This window comes from Chenopodium album, chromosome 5, assembly GCF_948465745.1.
Source record: "Chenopodium album chromosome 5, dcCheAlbu1.1, whole genome shotgun sequence".
NCBI lineage: Eukaryota > Viridiplantae > Streptophyta > Magnoliopsida > Caryophyllales > Amaranthaceae > Chenopodium > Chenopodium album.
Genome location: NC_137838.1, coordinates 7,084,683 through 7,098,522, shown reverse-complemented (window position 1 = coordinate 7,098,522; position 13,840 = coordinate 7,084,683). Strand labels below are relative to the sequence as shown.

The following is a 13,840-nucleotide window of genomic DNA, read 5'->3' as shown; positions in this document are numbered from 1 at the left end:
CATCGAAGAAGTCAAGTATTTGTATGGAGTTAGAGAACAAGTCTACAACTTACAAATCAAGTTAAGATATCTGCAAAGCTTTCTTAAAGATGTCAAGAAACAAGACATTTCTAACAAAGAGCTTCTCCAAACTCATTTCGAGGTGATCGAAAAACTCGTTCAAGAGTTCTGATTCTTCTGATATCAGATCTAGATTGTGATCGGAGTGTTTGGTTTGGTGTAAAATAATTATCGAGAAGTTTTGTTTAAATTGTACTTAATAAAATTGTTCCAAATGTAAATTAATTCTTTAGAGGGTGATTGTTTAGGTGTTTGGCTGAGTGTTAAAATAAATTCTGAAAAAAAATTGTCTAATTTTCAGATATCAGAAATCTCTTAAAACAGTGGTGGGGGGGGGGGGGGGGGGGGGGGGGGGGAACACACATTTTTTTACCAAATAATGCAAAATATTTTTTTTATATGTGAAGTATATAAAGCCAAAATTTGGGGGGGAACACACATTTTTTTACCAAATAATGCAAAATATTTTTTTTATATGTGAATTATATAAAGCCAAAATTTCAAAAGTATGAAAAAAAAAAAAATTAAAAAATCATTTCACAAGAACGTACTCGGTAATAAAGATACAGTTCTACATTGATACAAAAATTGGTACATATTTCACAGTATAACTCTATTGTATTAAGGAGGTATACAAAGATTGCCGCTTTCTCTGAAGGGCAGTAACACAAATTAAAATAAAATATTAAGTTACATTCTATGATTATAAACATAAATAAATTAACATAAGACTATTCTGAGGAGCTGGGATCAAATGAGAATTTGACACCCTAAGGTTTTGGAATTTCGTCGTATTAAATTCCAAGGTGGGTTGAATATAACTGATAAATAGTTCGGATTATTCACGTAATTTTATCCGAAAACAAAAAAGGGTTAAATAGCAGACAACTCGACTTCATGGTTGCAAGGACGGTATGCCACAAAGGTGTGGTCACTTGAGAAGGAGCCAGGATTGAAACATGTAACTCCTCCATACTTAAATGCCTTTTGTTCACTTCTATCCCCTAAAATTATCTGTTGAACAGATTATAATGTAAGCAAAAAATCAAGTCAATATTATGGTTGCAAGTCTTGTTTGGTGCAAATTGTTTCTGAATTCTTCAAGGATATTCAAGTTATGATATTTAATGATGCGAGAAATAAAGAGCAAAAATGATACCGTGTGAGGGGTTGGGTACAAGTTGAGGCAATGATCGTGATTCCAGCTGATTGGTTGGATTGTCAGTGGAAGAGGGCAGAGATGGCTTTGGTGGACAATTGTAGCAACTAACTGCAGAGGAAACACAACAATAATTTATGTGAATAAACAGAAAATGACCAGCAGATATAAAGACGGTCAGAACAAGTAGAATGATAAGCTCACATGAGCGAAAGGATCACTGGTTTCAGCAGATGAAGGAGGAATCAAGCATGAACGCCGCATTCTATACAAGAGGTCCCGTCGAAAAATTACAATTTCTTGAGAGTAATACTTTATTCTGTTTTCCAAACAAGGAAACTAGTCAGGAATAGTCATAAAGTACATTATACTCTCATTCTACATGCTTAAACAGCTCCATCAGAGGTTATTATAATAGCATAGCATTAGAAAGGAAGCTGAATTTCCAAAAATATAATGATAAAAGAATTACTGTCTTTGAAAAAAAAAAACAATAGCGTTGACAATACTGCCTCACATTATAAAGCAACTGCTAATACGATTGAGTGTACCAATTTACCTGCAAGGATTGCTCATAAATAGGGCATTAGGTATTTCTTTCTGAAGTTCTTCTGTTAGATACTTTGGAAGAGCACACCTTGGGAGAACAGACGAGGGGCCTGACATTAATAACACTATAACATAAGAATGGACATTGGAGATGGTATATACAAGCAACAATAAGTCAATAAACAGAAATCACCTGCATCATCAATGCTAGGAATAAATAAAAACCGGCTTTGCTCTAGTATTCGAGGATATTCAGCAATCATTTTACCAAGTTTCCCAAACTGCGATCTGCGTGCAAATTTTTGTCATTCAAAGTTGTACATGCATTAGCATCATGTAATTTACAAGTTAAAAGAGAGAAAGGAAGAGGGATAAGCAATAACTCCTTACCTAAGCGAAGCAAAAGAATGAAATGATAGATTACATGGGGAAGAGCAGAAACTACCCATGAATATGAACAAAGAAGGAACCACCTCCACAGCTTCATATCCCTCCAGAACTTCTTTCAGCTTTACCATAGTCTAAGAACAGGGATAATTGAGTTTCATTAAAGTGATAAAGAAAGAAAGCAGGAAACTAGTAGCAGTGTTAATATCCAATTACCTCTTCGTCATCTAGCCATATGTCAGAAAGTACCACAAACATGTCATTAACTGCTTTTCTTTCCATATCAGCTAGTTTCCTCTGTTGTGAAAATATAAAAAGTCAAAATGTCTGAAACAATTGCTGTCCCTCAAGAGAAGGTACTTCTTGATAGATTTTGACAAAAAAGAAAGATGCAAGAAGGAATTACCGTCTCCTCACTTGTAAATGTGCCGCAACCAAAAAAGTCCAGTCCTGAGATAAATGCAAGAGACTCTTCCCTGTTCTCTATGGGAGGGAAGCCACATGTATTGACCTGTACAGCTCCAATGGAATCACATTCAGAAGATGAACCAACAAAGGCAGAACAAAAGTACTAGCATCAGCAAGATACAAGTATATGTTCTAAGCTTTTCATGCATAATGAGCGAGTATCAAACAAAGCCTATAAACTCTAACGATTATCACATCACAGAACTCTCACAAATTTTGGCATACATCCACCCCCTTTTTGCAAATGTGGTTGCTGCATGTCCACATATCTTCCTATCATTCGAATTCAGACTTTACTGATACGTAGTTCGAATAACTTTAATTTGAGGTCCGACATTAGTTACCCTGGAGTTTGGACTGTATAATACTAATTCAACCCAATCACAGAACTATCAGTCTATCACCAATAATTCATAATTCAACCCAGTCACAGAGCTATCAGTCTATCACCAGTATTTCATACAACAGTATATTCTATGCATACTATTTCCGTGTTTTATGTGCCTTGTCACACAAGCAATTGCCTTAACTTTGCATCTCAGGTTGACATAAAGCTACAAAATTCTTATCAGTTGCTTTTATGAAATGTTGCCAAAAGTCAAGTAGCAATATATTAGAAATTTGTTTTCTTTATCAAGAAGACCAGAAAGATACATCAGCTGGTCATTTGTAGTAGTTAACAAGAATACTCTCATAGATTATACTAGCTGCCCGGGGTTCAACATTTTAACAGCACGTAAAAAAAATTACTGAAAGGCAGAATGCTGAAGAAAGAGCAAGAAAAAAAAAAAATGATAATAGCAGGGTTAAAAGTACTCATGCATCCAATGTGCCTAACTTAGCACCTAGTTAAATAGCAACATTAGGGTATTCATTAATATAATAATTAGCATTTAGAAGTTTTTACCTTAAATATACCACCAGAAAGCTTCTCACCTTCGGCTACAACTATCGTATTCTCTGTAAAGAAACCAGTGGTAACCTTGTAATACATGTCAAGGAAACATAGATTGTGGTTCGGAACTGAATATGACACATATCATGTAACCGAAGCATTGACACATCCCTTTCCATCAAATAAAGACTCCTTCATGGGTTACCTACAAAGCAGTAAATTACACGAAACTAAACCAGCTACTTCTCTTGGCAACTCTGCACTACTTAAAAGTTTCAACAAAGAAATATGAATTTCATCAAGAGCAAAATAGCAAAAATGATGACAAAAACAATCCCTCCCCCCCCCCCCCCCCCCCCCAAAAAAAAAAAAAAAAAAAAAAAACTATAAAATAAACCATAGAAACGAGCAATATTAAATAAAGCAGTTATTCATATGGCAAGGATATTGCGCTCAATAAGTCAACTTCCACTGAGGCAGTGAGATCTTCTAGATAAAAATGTCCATCTTCCAGCTGGGATATTACACCCATTATCCACCTTCTCCCTGTTTGCCAATTTAAGTTCTGAATGGGAACTATCTGCCAAACCACAATAACATGGAACAATCAAATAAACATACATGGGGAATGGGGCTGTAAGAAGAAAAGGCAAAAACTATATGCATCTTATTGGAGGAAATAAATTGAAAGGAAATACACTGATGATTTCATGTTATAATGACTGGGGAAGAATAAAGGAGATAATTGCATACCTCACAGCATCCAAAATTTGATGCTTCGGTTTCAAAAGCAGGTTTTGAGAAATGTGGATGGCGAGCAAGTTTCTGTGCCAATAGCTCAAATCTATCTCTATACAAACTTGCCTTTGCAGGCGCATTGCCATGGATAGGAAGTGCCCCCGTACATCTACATACCAAAAGATGCAACCATCAACACAACATATCACGCAACTTCTAAACGATACCATTCATCTTAACCGCAACCATGCTGCCTAGGTTTTTCGGAATCAACTGAAATCATAAGTTTTGATGATTGCATATACAACATTTTGTACATCTTAAGCCCTAGCGATGAAAACATCAGTTTCAACATGATACGTGATTACATAAATGACATTTTGTACACTCCCTATCACCCTAAAAAGTAAGCCAAGTTCAAATCTTTTGGTCAAACCTTGTCAATTTGACAATTTTACCAACAAAGATCTTAAATATAGATCAATATCATACTGACAAATTATGGTCAAGTTATTGAACTTCTACCACAAAAGCAAATTATAGTCCATTATTTCAAAACAATGTGCTTAAGGTTATAATTCATTGATGTTAATTCCTTTATCCTTGGCAATGAACAAATTGCAAGGAATATAATTCCACTTAAGGCAATGATAAAAAAAAAAATACAAAAACTCATCAAAATCTTCTAATTTCTCCCCTAAACCTAGTTCAATTCTTCCAAAAAATTGAAATAGTAAAATTGAAGCTCAATTGCCTCATAAACTAATTAATATTACCAAAATAAATCCAAATGATTAAAAATAAAAAAGGAAAGGAAGAAAATTACTCATAAAAAACCTTCCGAGTAGGATCGAATCGATATTTGGGAACAACAAATGCATCAATGAAACGCAAATGAGAATGCGCCGGAGAAACTTCATCAACATCAAGCATTTCAGAAATCACTCGATTAACAGTCTCCTTATCCAAAATCGACGATTTCACTATCAAAATCCACCAAAAAAAAAAAACAATCAAAATCTCAAATATAAACCTAATTTATGCCAAAATTGTAACTATAAATTACAAATTGAGGAAAAAGATTACGAGGTTCTTGATCAAGGAGGTCAAGTAGAAGTTCCAAAGCTTCTTCCGGATCATCAATTCCATCGCGATTGACGAAGGAAAGCACATCTTGAAGAGCAGCAGCTTGAAGAGTGTAACGCCGTTGCTTGAACTGCTTGCTGACTTCCTTCCTAGTTATCGCCCCCATTTTTCTCTCTCTAAAGCTTTCTCTCTCCTCTGGTATTGAACCCTAAAAATGGCGGAAGTTGGTCTGCTAATTGGTGTATTGAGTTTCACACTCGGATCTTTTGGAGGTTGGAAGGCGGGAAAATGGGTGGAATAGAGCGCGGACAAAGGATTGAAGCATTCAAGGGTTTAGGTATATTGGGCCTTTTCGTAATTTCTCGAAAATACAAGTTTATCTTTGTGATAAATAAGTCAAACAATTTTTATTAAGTATGGTCTTACTAATGTTGATTTCTTTTTTCCAAAATGTTATGTTAAATGGGATATTTTTGACTCATTACAAAAATACCATTAAATAAACGATTTTTGTTTATCATGAAAGTAAACCGGGGATCCTTGATCACCCACCTCCGCAGACTACAAATTTTAATGACAATCAAACAACTTATGGCCATAATCCTAAGAATTATTATGTGAAGAAAATATGTTCCCATGCACTACATATTACTTTAGATATTTAGTTTGCATTGTACCCAAACAAGTCATATTTCGACAACCTCTTCCTTTCGATCCTTTTTATTGTATACACTTTCATTTAAAGGTTTTAAAGACTTTATATATATATATATTCCGTAAAATACATTGCTAGTATTGTAATTCGTAAGGTCTAGGGGGAGAAGAATGTGATGACTGGTGAGCTATGTTTTGTTTAGCACAAAATAATATGTGTCATGACTCATCTTAACTTCGTATAATATATAGTTTAAGTTTGATTACATTGTCAATGTAATAGCAAACACATGATCTATTTAACTGTTAATTTGAAAATTTAACCACCTTATTCTCTTATCCCAGTCTCTTCAAAATAATTTTTAATATACTTTTTTTTTTCCAATTTCCAAACTCTTAGTTTTTTCCTACTTTACAACAAAAAAATAAAAAAAAAATAAATAAAAATTGATCTCATAAAACCAGGGGGAAGCTATATCCACTTGAATTATCCCTCACTCTCCCGTTCATAAAAATTTTAACTTACCATAAAATATGAAATTTACTTACCTTACCCCCTCTTGGTAAGTTAAATTCCTATGGAAATTTACTTCCTCCATTACTCATATTAACCAAACTATTCTGATGAATGCTCATGATTTGAAAGATAAGATTTAATTTCTATGGTTTGAAATTTTTGCGTATTTTCACTTCTTTAATGAATCAAACGTCCCCCTGATTTAGCCAAAGACATACTACCTCCCTAGGAAATACTTAGGTAAAAAGCGTGCATATAAATTAATTTCGAGTTACCATAAGTCCATAACTATCCCATTATGATACGAGAAATGCAATTGAATCACCTATCGGAAAATAGAATTGTCGTAGAATCTTCATAATAAATACAAAAAACATCTAACAACTTAACAAGATTTTCATCCGATAAACTTCCCATCAAAGGAGTATTTATTATTACTACTTTTGTCTCTTATCGCTTGCCTTAATTTCCTTTTAACTCGTCCCTTTATTTTTGCTTCATTACATTTTTGGACATATAGGGCCATACCTTAACTCTCACAACCACCCTATTAATTCCACTAGTTTCCAACCAAAAATTAATAAAGTAACATTACCCTAATGGAGCAAAAAAAATTTAAGGGACATTAAGGTTTGACACCCGATTCGATTCGAAATTAATCCGTAAATATATCCGATTCAGATTTTGACTTGCATGAACATATATAATTTAGGACGACTCGAGTTCAAAATTAGAATCGTTCTCACCCAATCCGATTCGGAACATCTAAAGTGATTATTTAATACGTAGTATCACTTCATGAGGTTCATTGTTTTATGATACTCCATTTTTTTTGGACAAGTCAATTAATTAATAAATACCTTCAAAGTAAAATCCATTTAGGTATCGGGAAAAAAAAAAAAGAGTGAGGGATATCTCAAGTGGTTAGAACTTACTCCGTAACTCCCGGGTTTAGGAGATCTAGCTGGGATCGATTCTCATCCCGTTCTCAAAACACCCGAAAAAAAAAAAAAAAAAAAAAAAAAACATTCGGGTTCGGGTAAAACAACATTACCAAAACTACCAATTGAATCATATATGACGTGGCATCTTATAATTGGGTAGATTCTATAGCAGTGACGAGGAAATTCATCTTTCTCTCTCCTCTTTTCTTCAAAATTCTTCATTCCAAATATCAAAATCGACTTCTCATCAGCTAAACCCAGAAAGCCCCAATTCCTTGCTCGAATTGATACAATCATAGGTAAATTCGATCTAATTTCTTAATACCCTTTTGTTTGTTCACTGTTGTTTATCGGTTTCTTTTGATTTTTAACCTATTTCGTTAATTTTCTCTATTTTTATCCAAAGATTTATGCATCCATATACTGTTATTGATTAAATTATTGGCTCAATTTTTCAATATCCCATAATTTTTCTGGGGAAATCAATCAATGGGTAGCATTTCTTTTGTGTAATCTGATGAACAACATCTAATTTTCCCCAATTTAATTTTCATGATTCTTGCATGACATGCAACCATGTACTGTGATAGATTATATAAATGTGTTCCGCTTTTTCAATGTCCCATATTTTTTTTGGGAAATCAATTAATGGGTAGCTTTATTTATTGGGTAATCAGATTATCATCTATTTTCAGATGCCCAATTCTCATTATTTTAATATTTTGTTATTTTGATTAAACCTGTATGTTAAAAATCGAGCCAGGTTTATGATTGTTTATTGATTTAGATTGTTATATTTTGGTAAGTTATATAATGTTTGATATAATTTTGTGAAAGTGTGAAACTAGTTTTTGTATTTTTTGGTGATTAACTTAGATTAATGGTGGTTGTTTAGGTTTGAATGATGGTGAGGCTAAAGCCATATGCCGGGCTTAGTTTGTTTGCAGCAATTGCTGTTGTTTATCATGCATTTCACAGTAGAAGGCAGTTTTACCCTGCTATGGTATACCTTTCGACTTCGAAGATCAGTTTAGTTATACTTCTCAATATGGGTTTAGTTATACTATGTTCGTTATGGCAATTGGCAAAACGCGTGTTTCTTGGTTCTCTTCGAGAGGCTGAGGTTGAGAGACTGAATGAACAGTCATGGAGGGAGGTTATGGAGATTCTGTTTGCCATCACTATTTTCCGGCAGGATTTTTCTGTTTCGTTTCTTGCTATGGTTACTGCGCTTTTATTGATTAAGTCGCTTCATTGGCTGGCCCAAAAGAGGGTTGAATTCATTGAAACGACTCCGGCTGTGCCCACCTTGTCTCATGTAAGGATTGTCTCTTTTATGGGCTTCCTTCTTTTCTTGGACAGTATCTTCCTATACAGCTCGGTGAAGTCTTTGATTGAAACACAGACAGCTTCAGTGTCCATCTTCTTCTCATTCGAGTAAGTCTTCATGGATATATAATATTGATATCCTCTATGTTGGAGGCAATGATTATGATTTGCTCATTGTTGTATAATTTAGGTACATGATACTTGCTACGACAACGGTGGCTATGTTTATGAAATACATATTCTATGTGAGCGACATGCTTATGGATGGGCAATGGGAGAAGAAGGCTGTGTGTACTTTCTACCTGGAGCTTATCCGAGATTTGCTGCACCTGTCGATGTACCTTTGTTTCTTCATGGTTATATTTGTGTAAGTTTCCTAATTGAACTTGTAATATATGATTTTATTCTATGTATGGCTAAATGCTTAAATTTTCGCATACATACCTCCTTGAGGATATTGGTTGATCTTTGATAAACTGTGTAGGAACTACGGTGTGCCATTGCATTTGATAAGAGAGCTTTATGAAACATTCCGCAATTTTAAGATTCGCATTGCCGATTACATTCGATACCGGAAGATAACTTCAAATATGAATGACCGTTTTCCAGATGCAACCCCAGAAGAACTGGACACGTAATCTATTGGCTTGTTTTCTAGTGTCATCATATTTATTTCTCACTAATTAACTATTTAACTGTGCTATTTTTCTGAGCTTTCTCTTATAACAATTGCAGAAGCGATGCAACCTGCATTATTTGTCGCGAGGAAATGACTACTGCCAAGAAATTGAGATGTGGACATTTTTTTCACGTGCACTGCCTTCGATCATGGTTGGAAAGACAAAATACTTGTCCAACCTGCAGGGCTCTTGTTCTTCCACCTGAAACTGGTGCAGTTAGCGCTGGAGGGCAACATGGACCGCAGTCTGGTGTCCAACAATCTGGTAACCATGCTTTCCTTTTGAGTATATTTGTGCTATATCCTAAACTATACATAGTATAGCAATTCATTGATGAAATATTGCAAGATTCATATATATTCAGTGATTGTTAGTCCCTTCTTGTAACTTTGTTGCATTCACTGGAATTTGCTGATGATGTTTTATGATTCTTCAGCTTCTACTAATACTTCTGGTCAAGGGTCAACTAGTGGTACTGTTACAGACAGCCCCTTGAGCGGTAATCAAGCTAGACTGCAGGCAGCTGCAGCTGCTGCTGCAGTTTATGAGAAATCCCTTGTTTACCCGTCTGCAAATACATTAGTGTGGTGAGTTCTTACTGTCTCTGCTATCCAGATTTTTACTGAGTAGATTCAAATGGTATAAGCTTCTCACAAACAATGTAGTTGAATGATGTTACATTTCATGATGGTATTATAACAGCATCAACTGAGAATCAGTTCTTGCTGTTTGCTGATATAGGGGGAAAAATTGTCTAAAACTCTAAACATATTAGTTATCACTCTGTGTTTTGCTGAAGTCTCTTAGTAGCAACCATAACATCCAGCATTTTCTCATTACCAGACTATTGTGAATGATTGGAGCTGGAAACCCTGTGAGTTTTATTTACAAGTAACTTGTACTTCTAATCTTTTTCACAAATTGGGACCTGTTAATCTGGTATTTTTTATTGCCTCATCACAGTCTTAAAATATAACATGAACTCTTAATCTTATTAATTTATTATTGTATGTGTTCCATAAGACCAAGTAGAAAATAACCCTTAAGTATGCTTTAGCTGGACTGGTTTGCTTGAAGTTGCAGTTGTCTATTGCTCATTTGACGGGAATTCTGTGGATATTCTAAACTTTAGTTTTGAGCATTTAACTATGGTCTGCTACTTGGCATGCTCAGTGGCGTAAATAATTTTTCATCCGACTTTTAAATTCATAAACAACATTAGAGATCCTTTACAATTTAAATTTTCTCCTTATCTGAAGGGCACCTGGATATGCTGTACTTCCCCAAGTTCATGGTGCTATGCCTGGTTCAAGCAATGTAAATTCTGATGAGGGGGGTGGTCCAGTTGGACAACTTAAGCATCAACAAGTGATGTCCAGTGAGCAAATGAGTTTTCCCTACGTGCAGGGGCCTCCTTTTCCTGTTTCATCTATTCAAGTACCTGGTACTGATATGTTGAGAGAGGAAAGCAGTCATCTTTCAGTTGAGTCTCAGAGGAATTTTCTTGAGCATCAAATTCAGGTAAGACTGAACTAGTTCCAATCTTGGCTATTTGGATCCTGGGATTTTTGTGAATCGTCCCTTTGCTTTTTTGGATCCCTTGATTATGCTGTTTCAGTAAATTTTGTTTCTGGTAATGTGGCATCTTCTGTGATAAGAGGATATTCTAGCTCTCCTTTGCTAATAAGCGTTTCCTGTCTTTATGGGTACCAACACCAATTGTCTCTAGATGCCTTGTGTGTTTTGCTTAAACTGGGACTTGGTTTATCATTGAATATGAATCAGGGCATTTAGATGTGTTGGCCTGATTACTTGCTGAATCCTATAATGAACTTAATTCAAGCACCCATAAACAGAAAAGAAGGTTATTAATCTATCTTTATACTTTGACACTAGCTACATCGACTTACTAGACTGAAATTTCTCCTCTCATGCACATCCGCTGTTTGGAACTTTACCTTTGACAGCTGCTAAGATGAACAAAAGGGGTATGGGACTAAGCTTTCAGTTCAAGATAGACAGTGAAGGGAGAATGAGTGATTGAGATAGAGTGATTAGTGATCTCCTTGTAGAAACTGACAAGTTTTTTTATGATGAAAACAGACCCATTTTATATTGTGTTTCCAAAGTTCTAATGTATAGTATCTCTGCAAAACACAATCTCTCCTTCATTAGGAAAATTAAAAGGTGACATCCCTAATGCATATTATTATGGACTTATCAGATGCTCAATGTTTTATGTATTCGGAGAAAACAAATCTACTACCTCCGTTTCATATTAAGTGCAACATTTACTAAAAATAGATGTTACACTTTATTTGCAACAAATGTTTTCTTTCCTTTTATTGGTTGTCATTTCTCTTTATCTCTCTCTTCATCACATGCTTTTTTATATTTCTCTCTCCATTTATCACTCACATACAAATTTTGTCTATAAGTCCGTATCGATGTTTATGTTGCACATTATATGTAACGGAGGTAGTATAAGATATCAACAGGCTTGTCTATGGAAACATAATTGCCTTCTGTGCTATCGATCCATCATCATAGTATTGGCCCAATGTCATAGCAAACCATTGTTGAGGCTCTTATTCTTTAGTTCTTTACAGTCTCACATTTAGGATCAAATAATAGACAGACATATGCCCAGGGATCTTCTCCACGGAAACCCTTAGGTTGGTTTTGGGGTGGAATATGATGCAGATCGTCTATATTTCTGCCTTTCTACGAAGATGATTGTCTAATGCTCTCAAATCCCGACATTTTCTTATGTATCAACACATGATTTATGTACTGTGGTCTCTGTTGGCTTGATTTTGAGCAGTTATCTGAGATATTCTGTATCCTTCCACCCATAATTATGGGTGCCAGTAATAATGAAATTATTTATGAGTTTGTTTTATGTGTATCTTTTACAGCTTTATCTATTTGCTAGTGCTTACCTGTTATGTTTTACGACTAACCTTCACGATATTCTGCCTCAGTTGTTACAGAGTCAACTAGAGTATCTGCGGAAACAACAGGTGGACAAAGGTGCTAGCTCTAGCCATTCAGTATCCACAGTTACCAATGTGACAACTACAGAGTCATCTTCAGATGCTACATCCCACACAAATATCCAGGAATCAAATTTGTGAGTTGTCCTTGATAATCGTTGAAAAGCAAACCTGAGAAATGAATTTGCAGAGTTTTAATCTGAGGGATAAGAAGGCTGGTATAGATGCTTATTTTCTTTCATTTGAGGTGGAGTAAGCTCTTCCGATTGTCAAAATTGATCACATAATTCATGACGACTTGTTAAAGGTCTGTACATATAAAAGAAGAGTGGTGTTACAAGATTTATAGGCCTCCTGACTATTGGAGAATTTTGGCTTTGTAGTCTTCTCCAATATGCTCTGTATACCGTTTCAATTTGGGCATCTTAGATGTATGTTGCAGAACCCTTAGGTTCCTTCAGGCATGTTGTATTTCTTACTTTCAAACTTTAGATACTGAATTGACTCGTAAATTATTGATGAAAGGAAGATCTGTTTAGTGCCTGAGCCAAGATTGGCTATATATGTTATGCCTTTAAACTAGACAGATAATCACTTGTGTGGTTTGTTTCATATAAAAGCTGGCCTTGCTGACAATACATGGCGTTTATCATTTTGGCACCTTGTTGATAAATGAACTGAACTAAGGTTTACAACGAGCATAACCAATGAGTAAAGCATAAATACAGTCCCTGAAGTTTCGTATAAAAGCCGTTTTAGTCCCTCTTTAACTTTTTTCACCAATTTAGTCCCTCAACCACCCACTTTAGTGTTTGTCAGCCAAAAGTTTAGGGACTTTGCTGACTAAGTAAAAGTTGAGGGACCTTGACTCATCAAAAAAAGTTTAGGGATGTTGATTCATCTAAATTTGCTTTTTTTTTTTTTTTTTTTTTTTTTTTTTTTTTTTTTTTTTTTTTATTGTACCATAACTTATTATAGTTTGTTTTTTCTAAATTAAATGTCAAATTAAAACAAACACAAACTATCTGAATATGAGACCGTTAATTTTACGGAAAATCCAAAAGAATTCTCAACATCAAATTAACTTAATTTGTGACGTTTTTACCCTGGGATTTACTCCTGTCAACAAAAAAAAAAAAAAAAAAAAAAAAAAAAAAAAAAAAAAAAAATCGATTACCTAAATTATCTAAGTGGTGAACTCCAATTTTTTAATTTTCTAAGTGGTAAACATTTTCAAATTTTATTATCAATGGTAAACCTAAATTATCGATTACCATTGATAAGTGTTATTTTATTAAAAGTCCTTAACTATAATTAGTTTTTAATTTTTTTAATAATAATATTATTATAAAAAAAATATTTTTTTTTTAAAAAAAAA

General features: G+C 34.5%; 2 protein-coding genes across 2 annotated transcripts; one reads left to right on the top strand and one right to left on the bottom strand.

Annotated features, from left to right (window-relative positions):
* Positions 1-605: 605 nt before the first annotated feature.
* On the bottom strand, positions 606-5,619 carry LOC145630250 (DNA polymerase epsilon subunit B-like). Its single transcript, XM_081682505.1, has 13 exons — positions 5,343-5,619; positions 5,083-5,239; positions 4,272-4,425; positions 3,967-4,098; positions 3,531-3,608; positions 2,562-2,666; positions 2,372-2,452; positions 2,159-2,289; positions 1,962-2,056; positions 1,779-1,878; positions 1,424-1,538; positions 1,220-1,330; positions 606-1,074 (listed from the first exon to the last, which is right to left on the bottom strand). Exons 1-13 carry the CDS (start codon positions 5,506-5,508, stop codon positions 934-936), a joined length of 1,566 nt encoding a protein of 521 aa, XP_081538631.1. The 5' UTR covers positions 5,509-5,619; the 3' UTR covers positions 606-933.
* Positions 5,620-7,612: 1,993 nt separating this feature from the next.
* On the top strand, positions 7,613-13,024 carry LOC145631720 (ERAD-associated E3 ubiquitin-protein ligase HRD1B-like). The gene is made up of 8 exons (XM_081683878.1): positions 7,613-7,756; positions 8,353-8,894; positions 8,977-9,153; positions 9,271-9,420; positions 9,522-9,730; positions 9,903-10,053; positions 10,726-10,987; positions 12,451-13,024. Exons 2-8 carry the CDS (start codon positions 8,359-8,361, stop codon positions 12,601-12,603), a joined length of 1,638 nt encoding a protein of 545 aa, XP_081540004.1. The 5' UTR covers positions 7,613-7,756; positions 8,353-8,358; the 3' UTR covers positions 12,604-13,024.
* Positions 13,025-13,840: the final 816 nt, after the last annotated feature.